The sequence below is a fragment of the Tachyglossus aculeatus genome, chromosome 21 (genome assembly GCF_015852505.1).
Source record: "Tachyglossus aculeatus isolate mTacAcu1 chromosome 21, mTacAcu1.pri, whole genome shotgun sequence".
Taxonomy (NCBI): Eukaryota; Metazoa; Chordata; class Mammalia; order Monotremata; family Tachyglossidae; genus Tachyglossus; species Tachyglossus aculeatus.
Genome location: NC_052086.1, coordinates 1,208,464 through 1,229,400, shown reverse-complemented (window position 1 = coordinate 1,229,400; position 20,937 = coordinate 1,208,464). Strand labels below are relative to the sequence as shown.

General features: G+C 50.7%; 1 protein-coding gene across 1 annotated transcript in view; it reads left to right on the top strand.

Moving 5' to 3' along the window:
* TXNRD2 (thioredoxin reductase 2) overlaps nt 1-20,937 on the top strand; it is a 108,677-nt gene that overhangs the window by 48,163 nt on the left and 39,577 nt on the right. The window contains exon 11 of the mRNA XM_038763269.1: nt 712-886. Within this exon, the coding sequence (XP_038619197.1) occupies nt 712-886 (175 nt within the window). The remainder of the gene's footprint in view (nt 1-711; nt 887-20,937) is intronic.

Here is a 20,937-nt window from a genome sequence, read left to right as displayed (position 1 = left end):
GGAGAACCGATATCGAATCCCCATTTTACAGGGGGGGGAATTGAAACCCAGAGAGGCTAAGTGACCGGCTGGAGGGCACGCAGCAAGCAAGCAGTGGAGGCAGGATTAGAACGCAGGTCCTCCCGACTGCCAGGGCCCCGTCTCCCTCCACCAGACGGGGCCGCTTCCTACGCTTCGGTCTTGGAGGCCGGACTGGCCACTGTCTGGCCACCTCACTTCCCCCACAGCCTAGGTGTTCCCCCCAGCCCCCTGTGGCTCCCGGCCCAGCCCCCCACCCCCGTCGGAGCCGCCCCAGCGCACGGTGGCTCAGCCGCAGGCCCCGACTAGCCAAGCATTTCTGGGATGCCCTGAAATCTTAATTGTATTTATACCTAACAGTGAATAATGCAGAGATATTTTTACTCTTTCCGCTTTGTATACAATTAAACGCTCCGCCTGTGGCCTCTTCCACTGAGATGGAGCCCGGGTAGAGAACTCCGTCTCTCTGATTAAAATCCAAGAACCCAGGCGGGCGTAAACCCAATCCTGTTTTTCCAGATTCCGGAAAGCCGGGGGAGGCGGGGGAGGACCGGAGAGGGGGGTCCTTCGCACGAGGCGGAAATGATCCGGGAATCCCCGCATCGAACGGTCGGGCCCGGGGAAGCCCGCGTCGGGAGGTTTCTCTGGGTCCTCTGAAGGGGCGTCCGCATCTCGCCCTCTCTTGCTTTGCAGCAAATGTCTCTGCTGGTCAAGGACTCCATGGCGACCCTCGGCACCCGGTTTCTGGAGCAGAGCACCCCCACCGACGTCGAGAAGCTGCCGGATGCCCGCCTGCGGGTCACGTGGACCGACGGCCGCTCGGGCGGACGAGGGACGGACGATTTTGACACCGTGCTGTGGGCCATAGGTAAACCAGACCGTCGGGGACGCTCCCTGGCCTAGAAACACCATCGTCATCCCCTGGGGCAGAGGGAGGCAGGGGGAGCGGTCCAGGCTCAGGCTGCATGGACCTCTGACTGTCTGACCTCTGACCCCTGACCCAGGTGCCATCTGTGGGCAGAGCACTGCCCTGAGTGCTCGGGAGAGTCCCGTCCAGGTATTGATGGGGTCCCTGCTCTCATGGAGTAGCAGCGTGACACAGTGGATAGAGCACAGGCCTAGGTGTCAGAAGGCCGTGGTCTAAGCACGGCTCCGCCACCAGTCTGCTGTGTGACCTTGGGCAAGTCACTTCACTGGGCCTCAGTCACCTCATCTGTAAAATGGGGTTTGAGGCGGTGAGACCCACATGGGATAGGGACTGTGTCCAACCCGATTTGCTTATATTCACCCCAGTGCCTGGCACATAGTAAGCACATAAATCCCACAGTTATTATCATTATTATCAAGGAGCCTGCGGTCTAGCGGGAAAGATGGGCACTAAAATAAATCACGGCCGAGAGGGAGAAGGTAAGGGGAACACGGACAAGAGTTTGTGGTTAAGAAATGGGATCTGTAAGATACACCCCTAAAGGGACAAGGGCCGTTGTGATCCCTGAAGCGCTTAGGTGAGGTAGGAGTCCCGGCCAGGCGGTTGGGGAAGCATAAAGTAGGGGATCCTTAGATAATGAAGCAGGGCAGGCTGCCTGGTGGAGGCGGGAGTTGAGGAAGGCTTTGAGTGTGGGGGAGAGCTGAGGTCTGGCGGGAGGCTCCAGGGAAGGGGGAGGGCCCAAGCCAGTCGACACCGAGAGAAGAGAAAGAGGTGTGGTAAATTGGTTGTCTTAAGAGGAAGGGAGAGTGCGAGCTGGGGTGTAGTGGAAGAAGAGAGTAGAGGTGTGGAAAAGAGCTGAGGGAGGCCTCGATGCTGAGAGTCAGGAGTTCCTGCTGGATGCGGAGAAAAATGGCCAACAGCTGGAGGGTTTGGCGGGGTGGGGTGAACTATGTTTTAGAATAACCATCCAGGATGCTGGGAGAAGAGCAAGCTGGAAAGGGGACAGAATGGAGGCCATTTGGGCTGAGGTCAAGGGTCGAAGTTCGGGATGGTAGGAGGAGCACAGATCCAGGAGCAACCTAATGTGGGGTGGAAAGAGAGATGAGTCAAGGATAGTGTAGATGCTTTGGATTTGGAAGGAAGGAAAGGAGTGGTGAGGTGGTGGGTGGGAGAGGGAAGGAGAAGAGTTCAGCCTTGGACAGATCAACAAGAATAATAATCACTGTGGTATTTGTTAAGTGCTTTCAGGGAGCCAAGCACTGTACCAGCGCTTAGAACAGTGCTTTGCACATAGTAAGCGCTTAACAAATACCATCATCATTATTATTATTATTCTAAGCACTGGGATAGATACAAGATAATTGGGTTGAACGCCATCCGTGTCCCACGTGGGGCTCATGACCTTAATCTCCATTTTACAGATGAGGGAACTGAGGCCCAGAGAAGTGAAAAGACTTGCCCAAGGTCACACAGTAGACAGATGGCAGAGCCGGGATCAGAACCCAGGTCCTGGGCCGCCCAGGCTCATTCCTGGGAAGGAAACCACTAAACCACGCTGCTTCCAGGTTGAGAGGTTGAGGTGCTGCTAGGACTTCCACGGGGAGACCTCCTGGAGGCGAGAGGAAATGCCAGATTGAGGGGAAGAAGAAGTGAGCGGGTCTAAACTGGTCTCCACTTCTTCCTGGCTTTTCTCTAATCCTTCCCCTTCTCCTTGTGGTCCTCCTCTTCCTCCTGCCTCTCCTCCTGTTCTTCCACCTCCTCTCTCCTCCTTTTTATCTTCTCCCGCTCCCTCTCCCACTGCCCGTCCTTGCCCTCCCCCTGCCCCTTCCTTCCTGAGCTAAGGGGAACTCTTGAGGACCTTCAGCCCTGGCGGAAGGGGAGCCCACCCGAGGGGTAGGGGCTTATCAGTCAGCAGAGTTGGAACCCAAAGGGCACAGCCATCCTCCTCCGTCCGTCAGGTTGGGTGTCCAGCAGAGACCGGTCCCGGTTTCTCCGTTGGTCCGGTCGGTTGTCCCGCGCGGGGGCAGGTGCCGCCTCGATGGTCGGGCGAGTCTGTCGCCCGGCAGAAGCAGATCCCGCCTCCTCGGTCGGTCGGGTCAGTTGTCCTGCAACCGCTTTGATTGTTCGGGCGGTTGCCCAGAGCGGGCACGTCCCGCTTGATTGTTCGACTTGGTTGCCCGCTGGGGCAGGTCCCGGCTCTTCGGTCGGTCGGGTCAGTTTTCCGGTGAGGGCGGGTTCCGGCTACTCAGTCGGTTGGCTTGGCTTGCCTCCTTAGTTGGTCGGGTCAGTTGTCCAGCAGGGACAGGTCCTGCTTCCTCGGTGGGTCAGTTCGGCCGCCGCCCAGGTCCTCTCTTCCCACCAAGTCCGCACTCTTTCAGCTGGTGGTGGCCGAGATGGCCGCTTCCCACGCAGGCCCGCCCTTGTTCCCGGTCCCTGGGAGAGGAGCGATACCACCCTGCCCCAGTCCGGGATCCTGCGGGCTGCCCTCCTTAATAATAATAATAATAATAATGGCATTTATTAAGTGCTTACTATGTGCAAAGCACTGTTCTAAGCTCTGGGGAGGCTACAAGGTGATCAGGTTGTCCCACAGTCGATCCCTATTTTACAGATGAGGTAACTGAGGCACAGAGAAGTTAAGTAATAATAATAATAATAATGATGGTATTTGTTAAGCGCTTACTATGTGCAAAGCACAGTTCTAAGCACCGGGGAGATTACAAGGTGATCAGGTTGTCCCATGGGGGGCTCACAGTTTTAATCCCCATTTTACAGATGAAGTAACTGAGGCACAGAGAAGCTAAGTGACTTGCCCAAAGTCACACAGCTGACAGTTGGCGGAGCCGGGATTTGAACCCATGACCTCCGACTCCAAAGCCCGGGCTCTTTCCACTGAGCCACGGTGCTTCTCATAAGTGACCTGCCCAAAGTGACACAGCTGACAGTTGGCGGAGCGGGGATTTGAACCCATGACCTCCGACTCCAAAGCCCGGGCTTTTTCCACGGAGCCACGCTGCTTCTCAGCATGGCTCAGCCTCCTTGATCTTCCCGTTGGTGGCCAAGCAGCACTCAGACGTTTCCCCGTCATCCCCCAATCCCGCCCGGTCGGCGGCGTTCCCTCCAGACTGCTCCCTGCCGCAGCTTTGCGCTCCCACGTCCCAGCTGGTCACAGACCCCTCACGCGGGTTTCGAACTGCATGCCCAGCCCGCTGGCATCCCGCTCGCTGTAGCGGACGGACACGAGGCGATTCCCGGGAACGGGCCGGGCTGGAGCGGACACCTGGAACTGAAGGCCGGTGATCGTGGGCTGCTCCTCCAGCTTTGGGTGGCTCTCCTTGTGCTCTCCCAAGTGCTTAGGCCAGTGTTCTACACGAAGTAAGAGCTCGATAAATACGATTGATTGAACTCTGTTATAACGTCCTCTCCCGAGCGCTCAGTCCAGTGTTCTGCACACAGTAAACGCTCAGTAAATATCATCATCAATCGTATTTATTGAGCGCTTACTATGTGCAGAGCACTGTACTAAGCGCTTGGGAAGTACAAATTGGCAACATATAGAGACAGTCCCTACCCAACAGTGGGCTCACAGTCTAAAACGGGGGAGACAGAGAACAAAACCAAACAACTGATTGGCTGGCTGGAAGCCCCGTACATATCTATTCTATTTATTTTATTTTGTTAGTATGTTTGGTTTTGTTCTCTGTCTCCCCCTTTTAGACTGTGAGCCCACTGTTGGGTAGGGACTGTCTCTATATGTTGCCAACTTGTACTTCCCAAGCGCTTAGTACAGTGCTCTGCACACAGTAAGCGCTCAATAAATACGATTGGTGATGGTGATGATGATGAAGGAAAGTGTCCATTTGGAGCCCAGCTGGATTCCTAATGCATTATGAGCTTGTCCTGTAGACCATAAGCTTGTTGTGGGCAGGGAATGTTTCTGCTAATTCTGTTGTACTCTTCCAAGTCAGACAGTCTGTCGGATTTAATAATAATGATGGTATTTGTTAAGCAGCGTGGCTTAGTAGAAAGAGCATGGGCTTTGGAGTCAGAGTTCATGGGTTCAAATCCCGGCTCTGCCAATTGTCAGCTGTGTGACTATGGGCAAGTCACTTATCTTCTCTGGGCCTCAGTTACCTCATCTGTAAAATGGGGATTAAGACTTTGAGCACCCTGTAGGACAACCTGATCACCTTGTAACCTTTTTTAGACTGTGAGCCCACTGTTGAGTAGGGACTGTCTCTGTATGTTGCCAACTTGTACTTCCCAAGCTCTTATTACAGTGCTTTGCACACAGTAAGCGCTAAATAAATACGATTGATTGATTGATTGATTGTAACTTCCCCAGCGCTTAGAACAGTGCTTTGCACCTAGTAAGCGCTTAATAAATGCCATCATCATCACTATTATTATTAAGTGCTTACTATGTGCCAAGCACTGTCCTAAGCACTGCGGAGGATGAGAGGTAATCGGGTTCTCCCACGTGGGGCTCCCAGTCTTAATCCCCGTTTTACAGATGAGGTAACTGAGGCACAGAGAAGTGACTTGGCCTGAGTCATACAGCTGACAAGTGGCGGAGCCGAGATTAGAACCCGTGACCTCTGACGCCCAAAGCCCGTGTCCTTTCCACTGAGCCACGCTGTGTGCAGAGCACTGTACTAAGTGGGTGAGTACAATGTAATGATATAACAGTCCTCTAGACTGTGAGCCCGTTGTTGGGTGGGGACCATCTCTGTATGTTACCAACTTGTACTTCCCAAGAGCTTAGTACGGTGCTCTGCACCCAGTAAGCGCTCAATAAATACGATTGAATGAATGAATAGACACATTCCTTGTCCGCAAGCTCTGCACATAGTAAGCGCTCAATAAGTACCACTGATTGTACTCTCCCAGTGCTCGGAACAGTGCTCTGTGCACCCTAAGTGCTCAATAAATACCACTGATTGATGGATCCATTGGTTTCTCCCGCCTCCCCAGCTGTCAGTCTCCGTCAGGTTGTGCAGAGAGCGGCCGGGCCTTTTGTCTCCCCCGTCTTGGTATGGTTTCCTTATCTTTCACCGTAAATGCCAGCTCTGAAAGAGCCTTGTTAGTGTCCGAGGAGGGTCAGTTGTCCTCAGAGTCTAGTGGGGGAGGGCCGAAACGTCTTCCAGGGGAGAATGAACAAACCCCGGTCAAAGAAAGATTTTTTTTGTCCCTCCCTTTTAATGTGTATTTTCCTACCGAAGACCCAACAAAAGGCAAATTATTTGCTAAAATCCTATTGACTGGGGCTGTTTGCCTTGTACTTATCCCTAAAAAAAACAATGCGGTGAGGAGGAAAAGGGAAAATGGGAACTGAAAGGCTGCTTCCTCTCAAAAGGGAGGAAAGGGTGTCCCGTCCGGCCCGCTCTCTTCCCCTGTGTTGGGTCACTCCCCTCGGACCCTTCATTCATTCACCGCCATATTTATTGAGCACTTACTGTGTGCAGAGCACTGTATTTATGCATCTGGGAGAGTACAATATAACAATATACAGACACATTCCCTGTCCCCGGCGAACTTCCAATCTGGAGGGGGAGACTGTCATGAATAGAAATAAATAAATGACAGATAAGGACATAAGTGCTGTAGGGCTGAGAGGGGGGATGAATCAAGGGAGCAAGTCAGGGTGATGCAGAAGGGAATGGGAGAAGAGAAAAGGAGGCTTAGGAAGGGAAGGTCTCCTGGAGGAGATAATGATAATAATAATAATAATAATGGTATTTGTTAAGCGCTCAGAACTGTTCAAAGCCCTGTTCTAAGTGCTGGGGAGGTTGCAAGGTAATCAGGTTGTCCCACGGGGGGCTCACAGTTTTAATCCCCATTTTCCAGATGAGGGAACTGAGGCCCAGAGAAGTGAAGTGATTTGCCCGAAGTCACACAGCTGACAGTTGGCGGAGCCAGAATTTGAACCCATGACCTCTGACTCCAAAGCCCGGGCTCTTTCCACTGAGCCACGCTGCTTCTCCCTTCAGTGAGGCTTTGAAGGCAGGGAGAGTAATTGTCAGTCGGATTTGAGGAGGGAGAGCGTTCCAGGCCAGAGGGAGGAATTGGGCTAGGGTTCCGTGGCGATACAGATGAGATAGAGGGACAGGGAGAAGGTTTATTATTATAAACTGAGTAAGAGCTCAGTTAATAATATAATTGTGGTATTTGTTAGGCACTTACTCTGTGCCAAGCACTTTACAAAGCGCTGGGGTAGATATAAGATCATCAGGACCCAGATGGGGCTTACATTCTTAAGTGTGAGGGAGAATAGGTATTATGATAATAATAATAATAAAGATAAAAGATGGTATTTGTTAAGTGCCTACTCTGTGACAAGCACTGTCCTAAACCCTGGGGTAGATGCAGGGTTAGTGAGGTTGGACACAATCCCTGTCCTGCACAGGACTCTCAGCCTAGATGGGAGGGTGTAGGATATAATCCCCATTTTACATTTGAGGGAACTGAAGCACAGTGAAGTGACTTGTCCAAGGTCACACAGTAGACAAGTGGCAGAACCGGGATTAGAACCTAGGTCTTCTGGACTCTCTAAACCCGTGCTGTTTCTACTAGGCCATACTGCTTTGCTAGTTGCGGTGTTTGTTAAGCACTTACAATGTGTCAAGCACTGTACTAAGCACTGGGGCAGATAATCAGGATAATCAGGTCCCGCATGGAGCTCACAGTCTAGGTAGGAGAGAAAATAGGCTTTGAATCTCCATTTTACACAGGAGAAAACTGAGGCCCAGAGAAGTGAAATGACTTGCCCAAGATCACACAACTGGGATTAGAACCCAGGTCCCCTGATTCCCAGGCCCGGGCTCTTTCCACTAGGCCACACTGGTTGAACGATGGATCAAAGACGATCCCACAGGGCTTTTGGCGTTTCCGGGAAGATCTCGGCCATCCTGGGGTTTCCTCTTATGCCCTGGGATTGGTGTTGGGAGCTGTGGATCCCTTCTTAGGGGATACATTCCCCTAAACCCTGGGCCCTGGAAATGGAGGGAGGGAAGGAGGGAGGGAGACGAGCTACAGGGCCTCGTGGGAGCTGTCGTCATTCAGTTCATTCAGTCGTATTTATTGAGCGCTTACTGTGTGCAGAACACTGTACTAAGTGCTCGGGAGAGTACAATACAAGAATAAACAGACATGCCCCCTGCCCACGACGAGCTTACAGTCTAGAGGGGGAGACAGACGTAAATGTAAATAAATAAACTACAGATATGTACATAAGTGCTGGGAATGAAAAAAGGGAGCGAGTCAGGGTGATGCAGAAAAGAGTGGGAGAGGGGAAAGGGAGGCCTTCATTCATTCATTCATTCATTCAATCATATTTATTGAGTGCTTACTGTGTGCAGAGCACTGTACTAAGCGCTTGGGCAGTACAAGTTGGCAACATATAGAGACGATCCCTACCCAACAGCGGGCTCAGGACTTAGTCTCAGAAGGCCTTTTGGAGGAGCGTGCCTTCAGTAACGGCGGGGGGAGAGTCATTTTCTGTCGGATTTGAGGAGGGAGGGCGTTCCGGGCCAGAAGCAGGACGCGGGCACGGGGTTGGTGGCGAATTAGACGAGATGGAGGCCCAGTGAGAACGTTAGCACGAGAGGGCAGAGGGGGTGGGCTCTGTTGTAGTAGAAAAGTAGCAGGTGAGGTGGGATGGGGCAAGGGAAGGTAAAGGGACGGGTCTCGTCCTCTAGACCGTGCCTTCGGCAGCATAGCTAGTTTGGGAGCGGTGGAATGTGCTGGCCTCCACCAGGAGACACTCGCCAGCTGCCCGTGGTCAACTTTGCTGACAGCTCCTGGGAGCTAGCAGCCTTCACCTTTGACCCTGGACCCCGGCACACCATCAAGGGGAGCGGCCAGGGGGCCTGGAGTGGCTCTCAGATCCCGGGCCCAGCCTTTTCCGGCGTCCTCTGCCACCACACGGGCCGCTTGGCATTTTCACCGAAAGCGGTAGGCGCCAAAGGAAGGGTCTGCCCTGAGAGGTGCCCCCTGGGCACGGGACCCTGTACTAAACACCCGGAGAAGTACGAAGGAAGGGCCGGCCCAACTTCCCCACCCACAGGGGCTTCCGCCGACGAAGAAGTGTTCGCCTACAGCCGGGGCAGGGGGACAGTGCAGCCTGGGGGAAAGTACACGGGCCCGGGAATCAAGTGGCCCGGGTTCTCGGTTCGGCTCCACCTCTGCTTGGTGACCTTGAGCAAGTCACTTAACCTCTTCGGGTCTCGGTTGCCTCATTTGTGCAATGGGGATTCAATGCCCGTTGTTCCCCCCGCACCCCGGGTAGGACAGGGAGGATTGTATCTGGAATGATTATCCCGGATATACCGCACCCCTTAGCCCGAGTGAATAAATCCGTCGTTATTTTCTTTAGAGGAGTCAGAAGAAATCAAATGGGGTTTTTGGCCAGGCGTTTGCCTGCACGCAAATGCTGAGGGCAGGAGTAGATAAATCACTTCCCCCCACTCAAGAGGCAACAGCAGGATTGATCAATGATATTTATTGAGCGCTTACTATATGCCGAGCACTGTACTAAGCGTTTGGGAGAGTACAGTGCAACAGAGTTGGTAGATGTGATCCCCCAAGGAGCTTCCAGTCTGCACTGAGCAGAGAGTTGATGAGTTTTGAAGGGCAGAGTTGGAGGGTGTGGGGGATTTGTCAGTCAAGACTGAATGGCTTCGTTTCCAACTTTAAAACAGTAAGCGCTGAGTAAATAACGTTGATTGATTGACTGATCGAAGCAGGTGCCCATTGTGACTCCTTAGCAATATGTGGTATTTTCATCACCAATCATGTCTGTCTTCCCCTCTGGACTGTAAGCTCGTTATGGACGGGGAACGTTTCTGCAGTTCTGTTGTATCGTACTCACCCAAGAGCTCACTACAGTGCTCTGCACATAGTAAGAGCTCAGTAAATGCCATTGAGTGATTGATTGAAGAAAGTCTCACAATTTGCAGAGACTGAAAAAGCACGGACAAAGACACCAGCCCCGCCACGGCATAGCTTTAGTCTTCCCGGTCGGAACAGTGGTGAAACGATTAAATGGTTACTAACGGCCGGTGAAAATGTGACCGTCGTATTGGATGCTGCTTCGGTCCCGTACAGGTTTCACAGTCCAAGGGGGGAGGGAAGACACATTTTACCGAGGAGCAAACTGAGACTCAGAGAGGTCAAGTGACTTGGCCAGGGTCACACAGCGGGACTAGAATCCAGGTCTCCAGCGCCTTTTCCTCCAGGCCTCACTGCTCCTGGAGGTTTTCCCCCTTGCCATCCCCCAACCCGTTCCCTTCCCCACTGGCCCATCAGCCCACTGTCAGCCCACCCCCCGAGGGTGATTTCTGCATGTTCCAGCAATGAGCAAAATCTCCTCTCTCCCTTTTTTAAAAATGATATTTATTGAGTGCTTACTGCGGGCGATACAGTGTTGTAAGCGCTGGGATAGGTACAAATTTATCAGGTCAGATTAGACTGAAGCTCACAGTCTAAGAGGGGAGGACAGGTATTGAAACCCCATTTTACAGTTGAGGGAACAGAGGCGCAGAGAAGTGAATAATAATAATAATAATAATAATAATAATAATAATAATGGTATTTGTTAAGTGCTTACTATGTGCAAAGCACTGTTCTAAGCGCTGGGGAGGTTACAAGGTGATCAGGTTGTCCCGGGGGGGGGGGCTCACAGTTTTAATCCCCATTTTACAGATGAGGTAACTGAGGCCCAGAGAAGTGAAGTGACTTGCCCAAAGTCACACAGCTGACAGTTGGTGGAGGCGGGATTTCAACCCATGACCTCCGGCTCCAAAGCCCGTGCTCTTTCCAGTGAGCCACGCTGCTTCTCCTGCTGTGTGACCCTGGGCAAGTCACTTGACCTCTCCGAGTCTCAGTTTGCTCCTCGGTAAAACGTGCCTCCCGTCCCCCTTGGACTGTGAAACCTGTATGGGACTGGGGCAAGTGAAGCGACTTGCCCAAGGTCACAGAGCAAACAATTGGCAGAGGAGGGATTGGAACCCAGGCCCTCTCACTCCCAGGCTAAGGCTGTATCCACTAGACCACACTGCTCCTCATTTTATTTTGTTAATATGTTTTGTTCTCTGTCTCCCCCTTCAAGACTGTGAGCCCACCGTTGGGTAGGGACTGTCTCTAGATGTTGCCAACTTGGAGTTCCCTAATGCTTAGTACAGTGCTCTGCACACAGTAAGCGCTCAATAAATACGACTGATTGATTGATGACCAACAGCCGTTGGCTTTCGAGCAACAGGCCGGACGATAAACGCGGCGAGGGGTCCGTCCTCCAGCCCGGCCCTGCCGCTTCCCCTCGGCTCCCAAGGATGGGGGAAGGAAGGCCTTATCGCGATGGGTTTTGAATAACGAAGTCCGTTGTTCTTCCTGGAAACAAAAAACTGGAGTCATTTTTCCCAGCCCTCTCTCGCCGAGAACGGCTTGGGGATGAAACCCATTAACAGTTAAAGCTGGTTAATTGATGTGCAGGTCCGGGGATGTTTCATTGTTATCCTCTGTGTCAGCACACCCACACCAGGTGTCTTAGATAATACACTGGGAAACGAGTGCTGTTGAGGATTTCCTGTCTGCAGATGTGCCAATTACAATGCTGATGGAAAAAACTCAGCTCTGAGCCAGGGGGACCCGGTTAACCAGTTGTAGGCTGAATTCGACTCCCTGTTTCGGGGCCTATTTTAGCAGGTGTATTGCGCTAGGATTAGAACCCACGACCTCGCACTCCCAAGCCCATGCTTTCTCCGTTGAGCCACGCTGCTTCCCCCACGCAAGGAGTAGTAATGGTATAGCTCAGCGCGTAGAACAGTGCTCGGCATATGGTAAGCACCTTACAATTGTTATTATTATTATTTACACTTTCCAGGAGCTGTAGTAGTGATGGATTTCTCATTCATTCATTCATTCAGTCGTATTTATTGAGCACTTACTGTGTGCAGGACACTGTACTAAGCGCTTGGGAAGTACAAGTTTGCATCGCCCTGACTTACTCTCTTTGCTCTTCCCCCTCCTCCAAGCCCCACAGCCCTTCTGTATATGTCTGTCTTTTTATTTATTTGCATTGATAATCTGTCTCCCCACCTTGGCTGTAAGCTCTTTGTGGGCAGGGATTGTTGCTGTTTATCGTTGTATCGTATTTTTCCAAGCGCTTCCAACATTCTGCATGCAATAAGAGCTGAGTAAATATGATTTAATGAATAAATGAATGAATAGTAGTCTTGATGGTATGGATTTACACTCAGTAGTAGAAGGAGTAATACTAGTGATAATGTTGGTCTTTGTTAAGCGCTTACTATGTGCCAGGCACTGCTGTAAGCTCTTTGTGGACAGGGATTGTTGCTGTTTATTGTTGTATCGTATTTTTCCAAGCACTTCGTACAATGCTCTGCTCTCAATAAGAGCTGAGTAAATATGATTTAATGAATAAATGAATGAATAGTAGTCTTGATGGCATGGATTTACACTCGCTAGTAGTAGTAGGAGTAATACTAGTGATAATGCTGGTCTTTGTTAAGCGCTTACTATGTGCCAGGCACTGCTGTAAGCTCTTTGTGGGCAGGGATTGTTGCTGTTTATCATTGTATCGTATTTTTCCAAGCACTTTGTACAACGCTCTGCACGCAATAAGAGCTGAGTAAATATGATTTAATGACTAAATGAGTGAATAGTAGTCTTGATGGTATGGATTTACACTCGCTAGTAGTAGTAGGAGTAATACTAGTGATAATGTTGGTATGTGTTAAGCACTTACTATGTGCCAAGCACTGCTGTAAGTTCTTTGTGGGCAGGGATTGTTGCTGTTTATTGTTGTATCATATTTTTCCAAGCGCTTCGTACAGTGCTCTGCACACAGTAAGAGCTGAGTAAATATGATTTAATGAATAAATGAATAGTAGTCTTGATGGTATGGATTTACACTCGCTAGTAGAAGGAGTAATACTAGTGATAATGTTGGTCTTTGTTAAGCGCTTACTATGTCCCAGGCACTGCTGTAAGCTCTTTGTGGGCAGGGATTGTTGCTGTTTACCATTGTATTGTATTTTTCCAAGTGCTTCATACAATGCTCTGCACCCAATAAGAGCTGAGTAAATATGATTTAATGAATAAATGAATGAATAGTAGTCTTGATGGTATGGATTTACACTCGCTAGTAGTAGTAGGAGTAATACTAGTGATAATGTGGGTCTTTGTTAAGCGCTTACTATGTGCGCAGCACTGTTCTAAGCGCTGGGGGAGACACCGGGTAATCTTGTTGTCCCACTTGGGGCTCACGGTCTTCATCCCCATTTGACAGATGAAGTAACTGAGGCGCAGAGAAATTAACTGACTTGCCCAAGGTGTCACACAGCTGACAAGTGGCAGAGTGGGAATTAGAGCCCACGACCTCTGACTCCCAAGCCTGGGCTCTTTCCACTGAGCTGTGGAAGTGGTAATAATATGGGGAACAGCAGTGTGGCCTAGTGGACGGAGCGTGGGCCCGGGACCTGGATTCTAATCCTGGCTCAGCCACTTGTCTGCTGTGTGACCTGGGGCAATTCACTTCACTTCTCTGGGCCTCAGTGACCTCATCTGTGAAACAGGGATTAAGACTGTGAGCCCCATGTGGGACATGGACTGTGTCCAATGTGATTAGTTTGTGTCTACCCCAGCGCTTAGAACAGTGTCCAGAAGTTAGTAAGCACTTACCAAATACCATAAAAAAGTAGTAGTATTCATTCATTGTCAGTCATATTTATTGAGCGCTTACTGTGGGCAGAGCACTGTACTAAGCGCTTGGGAAGTACAAGTTGGCAACATATACAGTATAGTATATAGTAGTAGTATAATATAGTAGTAGTAATGGTGTGGATTTACAGTCCCCAGTAGTAGTAGTTGCAGTGTGGATTTACACTCTGTACCAGTGGTAGTAGAAGTAACAGTGGTGTAAATTTACTCTCTCCAGTAATAGTAATGGTGTGGCTATACAGTCTCTAGTAGTAGTATTAATGGTATGGATTTACACGCTTCAGTTGTAGTTGGAGAAGCAGCATGGTGTAGTGGCCCAGACGTGGGAGAAGGTCTTGGGTTCTAATCCTGGCTCTGCCACGTCTGCTGTGTGACCTTGGGCAAGTCACTTTATTTCTCTATACCTCACTTACCTCATCTGTAAAATGGGGATTGAGACTGTGAGCCCCATGTGGGACAACCTGATGACCTTGTATCTACCCTGGTGCTTAGAACAGTGCTTGGCACATAGTGAGCGCTTAAGAAATACTTTTTTTTAAAAAAAGTTCCCTCATCTGTAAAAGGGGAATTGAGACTGTGAGCACCATGTGAGACAGGGAGTGTGTTCAACCCAATTTTCTTGTCCACCCCAGCGATTAGTACAATACCTGGCACATAGTAAGCGTTTAACAAATACCATAATTATTATTAGTAGTGGTAGTAATGGGGTGGAGTAGCACTCTTTAGTAGTAGCGTGGATCAATGGAAAGAGCCCGGGCTTTGGAGTCAGAGGTCATGGGTTCATATCCCGACTCTGCCAGTTGTCAGCTGTGTGACTTTGGGCAAGTCACTTCACTTCTCTGGGCCTCAGTTCCCTCATCTGTAAAATGGGGATGAAGACTTGTGAGCCCCCCTTGGGACGACCTGATCACCTTGTAACCTCCCAGCGCTTAGAACAGTGCTTTGCACATAGTAAGTGCTTAACAAATACTTACATTGTTAGTAGTAGTAACCGTGTAGATTTACATTCTGTACTAGAAGTAGTATTAGTAACAGTGTGAATTTACACTTTCTCGTAGGAGTAGTAATATTACTAACGGTGTAGATTTCACTCTCTGCTTGTAGTAGTAATGGTGTGGATTTACACTCTCTAGTAGTAATCAATCAATGGTATCTATTAAGCACTTACTATGTTGAGAGCACTGTACTAAGTGCTTGGGAGAGTAGAATACAACAAAATTAGCAGACGCATTTCCTGCCCATAATATAGTAATAATGATATAGATTTACACCCAGTTGTAATAACTGCACAGATTTGCTGCCTTCAATGATGGTAATAATAATAATGATGGTATTTGTTAAGCACTTACTACGTGCAGAGCACTGTTCTAAGCGCTGGGGGATACAAGGTGATGAGGTTGTCCCACGTGGGGCTCTCACAGTTTTAATCCCCATTTTACAGATGAGGTAACTGAGGCCCAGAGAAGTTAAGTGGCTTACCCCAGGTCACACAGCTGACAAGTGGCGGGGCCGGGATTCGAACCCATGATCTCTGACTCCCAAGCCCGGGCTCTTTCCACTGAGCCACGCTGCTTCTCGGTAGTTTTCGAATGGTAGTTATCAAATGTATTGAGCACCAGACTGAGAGCACGGCACTGTACTAAGCATTCGATGTACATCACCCCCCTGCCCCTCCAAACATTGAGTTTATCATGGGAGGGAAGGAGCCATGTGTGCTCTGTCGGCATGGTGCCCGCCCACCCAAGGCAGTCAATAAATGCTCTTACTGAGGCGTGGAGGGGCCTGTTCCATCCCAATGCCACCAAGTGAACCGAGTGGGCACTCAACAAATCCCACTAGCCAGGCTCCTACTAGTTTTGGGCTTTTTGCCGGCATTCAGTACAGTGCTTTGCTTAGAACAGTGCTTTGCACATAGTAATCGCTTAATAAATGCTATCATTATTATTATTATTATATAGTAGGCGGTCATTGTAGTCTCATCCCACTCCTGCCCTGCTCCCCCTCCTGCCTCTGCGCCCCCATTGGCTCCCTTTACGTCTTTTATTTTTTATGGTATTTATTAAGCGCTTCCTAGGTGCCGAGCACTGTACTAAATGTTGGGGTAGATAGAAGCTAATCAGGGTGGGCACAGTCCCAGTCCCACGTGGAGCTCTTAGCCTTAATCCCTATTAAACAAATGAGGTAACTGAGGCCCAGAGAAGCAAAGTGACTTGCCCAAGGTCACACAGCAGACAAGTGGAGGAGCCAGGCTTAGAACCCAGGTCCTTCTGACGCCCATTCCTGGGCTGTATCCACTAGGCTGTTTCTAAGCTTTCGCTCAAGTCACCCAATCGATCGGCGGTATTTATTGAGTGCTTACAATGTGCAGAGCACTGTACTAAGCACTTGAGCGAGTACTGGGACGCCTGGCCCCTTAAGAGCCCATCACAGCCAAGGCCATCGCCTCCCTAGGGCCTGGAAGCAGGTCCACTGGTCCGCCCATCCATCCGTCCCGAAATCCGGAGCGTTCTGTTTTTCCAGGCACCAGGAAGGAGGCTCCATAAGCTTCATAACATCTCTGCCGGGAAACCCTCCCTTACAGTGGGAACGAAAACCATCCAATCCCGGACAAGTTTCCTCCTCCCCTTTCCTGGGCAGGACACACAGCTTTTGGGCAGGCGAAGTTATTCCCGTCACACACATACACCCAGGTGGGAGAGAGGCCCCCCACCCCAGGATCCCCCCCACTTGCACCCCAGGTGGGAATCCTCACTTCCATGCCCGCTCCCTTCCACGGAGGAGGGTGGTCCCCCTCCAGGCCCCTCTCCATCCCCCCGTGGCAGCAGTGTGGCATAGTGGAGAGCGCCCGGGCCTGGGTTCTAATCCTGACTCCACCATGTATCCACTGTGAAGAGGAAGCAGCGTGACTCAGTGGAAAGAGCCCGGGCTTTGGAGTCAGAGGTCATGGGTTCAAATCCCGGCTCCGCCAGTTGTCAGCTGGGTGACTTTGGGCAAGTCACTTCACTTCTCTGGGCCTCAGTTACTGCATCTGGAAAATGGGGATTAAGACTGTGAGCCCCAAGTGGGACAACCTGATCACCTTGTAACCTCCCCAGCGCTTAGAACAGTGCTTTACAATCAATCAATCAATCAATCAATCATATTTATTGAGCGCTTACTGTATGCAGAGCACTGTACTAAGCGCTTGGGAAGTCCAAGTTGGCAACATATAGAGACAGTGGGCTCACAGTCTAAAAGGGGGAGGCGTAGTAAGCGCTTAATAAATGCCATTATTATTATTATTATTATTATTATTATCATTATCATTATTACTGTGTGAACTTGGGCAAGTCACTTAACTTTTTTTGTGCCCCAGTTCTCTCATCTGTAAAATGGGGATGAGAGTGTGAGCCCTAAGCGGGACAGGGACTATGTCCGACTCCATTAACTCGTATCCATCATCATCATTGTCAATCGTATTTATTGAGCGCTTACTATGTGCAGAGCACTGTACTAAGCGCTTGGGAAGTACAAATTGGCAACATATAGAGACAGTCCCTACCCATCACTGCCCTTAGAGTAGTTTTTGGCACACAGGCAGTGCTTAGCAAGTACGAACATTTATTATTATTATTATTAATAATAATATTATTAGGGTGGGGGGCGGGAGGCCTGAGAGGTGGCGTCCTGACCTGTTCCCCCGAGGGTCCCCCCCCCAGTGGTTTTCCTCAAGGGCGTACTTAACAGTCAAGAGCCTGGGCCCGTCCTTGCTGGGGTGCAGCAAGGGGGATCCACCGAAAGCCGCTAATCCTCCCTACTCCAGAACGAAGGGGCGGAAAGAAACCCCCCCATCACGCTCTGTTTTCCTTAATGTCTCAACACTGAAGTATAAAAGACGATCAATAGACCCAATAATAGACCTCCAAGGATCTGCTGTAACACTACAAAGAAAAGGAAATCTGAGTTAATGCTACCGGTCCTCGCCTTGACTGCGTTCTGAACCCCGTGCCAGCATCCTCCCGGGTCTCGGAGCGGGGAACGCGGCATGCCAGGCTTCGCCGCCCGCGGCCCTGGCTTGTGAGGCTGGCGATTCTGTCGTCCCGACTCCCCCGAGGCGATAGCGCCGGGGGGCGGTCCATTGTCCCTGGACCCTGGCTATCCTGAGGTGAGGGATTCTGTGGCCTGGGACCCCGGTTCCCATGAGTTCCATGGTTTTGTCTCCCCCTTTTAGACTGTGAGCCCACTGTTGGGTAGGGACTGTCTCTATATGTTGCCAATTTGTACTTCCCAAGCGCTTAGTACAGTGCTCTGCACACAGTAAGCGCTCAGTAAATACGATTGATGATGATGATGATGAGGCGGGGGATTCTGGAGTCCCGGCTGCTCCGAGGCGATGTAGGGGAGGACCCCGGCTCTCATGAGGTGGGAGATTCTGCGGCCCCAGTTCCATCGAGGCGATGGAGGGGAGGTCAGATGTCCCGGGACCCCGGCTCTCTTGAGGCGGGGAATTCTGTCCGTGGCTCCCAGCTCCTGTGAGGTGATGAGGGAGAGATCTGGCGTTCTGGGTCCCTGGCTCTCGTGAGGCGGGGGATTCTGTGGCCCCAGCTTCTGTGAGGCGATGGCGCGGAGGTCTGGTGTCCCGGGTCCCCGGCTCTCGTGAGGCAGGGGATTCTGTGGCCCCAGCTCCTGTGAGGCGATAGTGGGGTGGTCAGGTGTCTCTGGACCCAAGCTTGCTGGATTCTGTGCCCCGGCACCCTTGCTCCTGTGAGGTGGGGGTGTCACGGAAAGCCTTTTGGAGGAGATGGGCCTTCAGGAAGGCTTTGAAGTGGGGGAGAGTCACCGTCTGTCGGATAGGAGGAGGGAGGCCGTTCCAGGCCAGAAACAGGACTTGGGCGAGTGGTCGGTGGCGAGATAGGTAAGATCGAGGTACAGCGAGAAGGTTGGCATTAGCGTGCGGGCTGGGTTGTAGTAGAGGGAGTAAAAAAGCTCCCTGTGGGCAAGGATCATGGCTACAACTCTTCCTAGTGCTTAGTACAGGGTATTAGTACAGAGAAGCAGCGTGGCTCAGTGGAAAGAGCACAGGCTTTGGACTCAGAGGTCATGGCTCCGCCACTTGTCAGCTGTGTGACTTTGGGCAAGTCACTTCACTTCCCTGGGCCTCAGTTCCCTCATCTGTAAAATGGGGATTAAGACCGTGAGCCCCCCTTGGGACAACCTCATTACCTTGTAACCTCCCCAGCGCTTAGAACATGCGTTGCACATAGTAAGCCCTTAATAAATTCCATTATTATTATTATTATTGCACACCATAAGCGCTCAATAAATACCACTGATACACCTACCCACCTCTGCCACTTCAGCTTTCTAATGGTTCTCGTTCTGCCTACAAATGGTATAGGAAAGGAAGAAGGCCCGACTTCATTCATTCATTCAATCGTGTTTATTGAGCGCTTACTGTGTGCAGAGCACTGTACTAAGCAGTTGGGAAGTACGGTCCCTACCCAACAACGGGCTCACAGTCTAGAAGGTGAGGACAGGACTTGGTTTTACTCGCCCACCGGATTGTAAGGCTGTGGACTTGTCAGCAACTCCATCTGTTGTAGAGGTTAAGAACTCACAGTGTGCTAAACCCTGGGCCAAACGCGGGGGTAGATCCATTAGAATCAGATCAGAACCAATCCCTGGCCCACAAGGGGCTCACAGCCCAAAGGGGAGGGAGAATGGGTATCGGATCCCCGTGCTATAGAGGAAGAAACTGGGACCCGGAGAACTGAAGTGATTTGCCCAAGTGGTATAGGAGGCCTGAGGTGAAGCCAGGATCAGAACCCAGGTCTTCTGTCTCCCGGCCCTACGCTTTTTCCACCAGTCCACTTTGCTCCCCTCTTTCAGGGCTTGGCCAGGGCAGGGGCTTGGTGAACAGCAAAGCTCCTTGGGGGCAGGGAATCTACTCTATTTTATTAATTTATTATTATTATTATTATTCTATTTTATTAATATTAATAGTGATAATGGTATTTAAGCGCTTACTATGTGCCAAGCACTGTTCTAAGGACTGAAGTAGATACAAGGTAATCACGTTGTCCCACGGGGGGCTCACAATCTTAATCCCCATTTTACAGATGAGGGAACTGAGGCACAGAGAAGTGAAGTGACTTGCCCAAAGTCACACAGCCAACAAGTGGTGGAGCTGGGATTAGAACCCACGACCTCTGACTCCCAAGCCCACCGTGCTCTTTCCACCAAGCCACGCTGCTGCTCTACCAAGAAGAGAAGTTGTAGCCTTTCAAGCGCTCAGTAATAATAATAATAATGGCATTTGTTAAGCGCTTACTATGTGCAAAGCACTATTCTAAGCGCTGGAGGGGATACAAGGTCATCAGGTTGTCCCATGTGGGGCTCACAGTCATCATCCCCATTTTACAGATGAGGGAACTGAGGCTCAGAGAAGTGAAGTGACTTGCCCAAGGTCACACAGCAGACAGTGCACTGCACTCAGTAAGCGCTCATTAAATATGATTGATTGATTGACAATAAGCCTAATAGGAGGCATTCGTTCTTTTATTCATTGAATCTCATTTTCTGAGCGATTATTGTGTGAAGAGTACTGTACTGAGCACTTGGGCAAGAACAATATAATGATAAACAGACACTTTCCCTGCCCACAACGAGCTTGCAGTTTAGAGGCAGATGGCTGAATGGCAGCAGTACGCGGCCGCAGTGGCAGAGCATGTACTGAGCGCTCGAGAAGCTCAGAAGAAGCCACCGAGGGTGGCTCAGGAAGAAGCATCTCCGTAGCAGAATCTGTAGTCCAGTGGACAAGGACTCTGGCAAGAAGTCTCGTCTGCGGGTCCCTGAAAGGCGTCAGCTCTTAGTACACTGCTCCGCACACAGAAAGTGCTCGATAAATACGATTGAGCGAATGAACGAATAAGGCAGTGACGTAAGACGACCAGCCGGACCAGTGGGGAGAGCGTGAAAGCAGCCTGTCCTAATAGAAGGAGCCCGGGCCTGGTTCCGAATCCCGGCTCGGCCACTCGTCCGTGTGTAACCTTGAGCAAGGCACTTCACTTCTCCGAGCCTCATTTCTCTCATCTGGAAAATGGGCCGTGAGGCTATGTGGGACAGGGACGGTGTCCAACCTGATTACCTTGTATTTACCCCCCGCGCATAGAAAGCGCTCAACAAATACCATACTAAAAAAAAGGCAGGGGGAGGAGATGGATGAAGTCTGGGAACTTTCCCAGGGAAAAGGACTGGTGAAGGGGCAGCTGCAT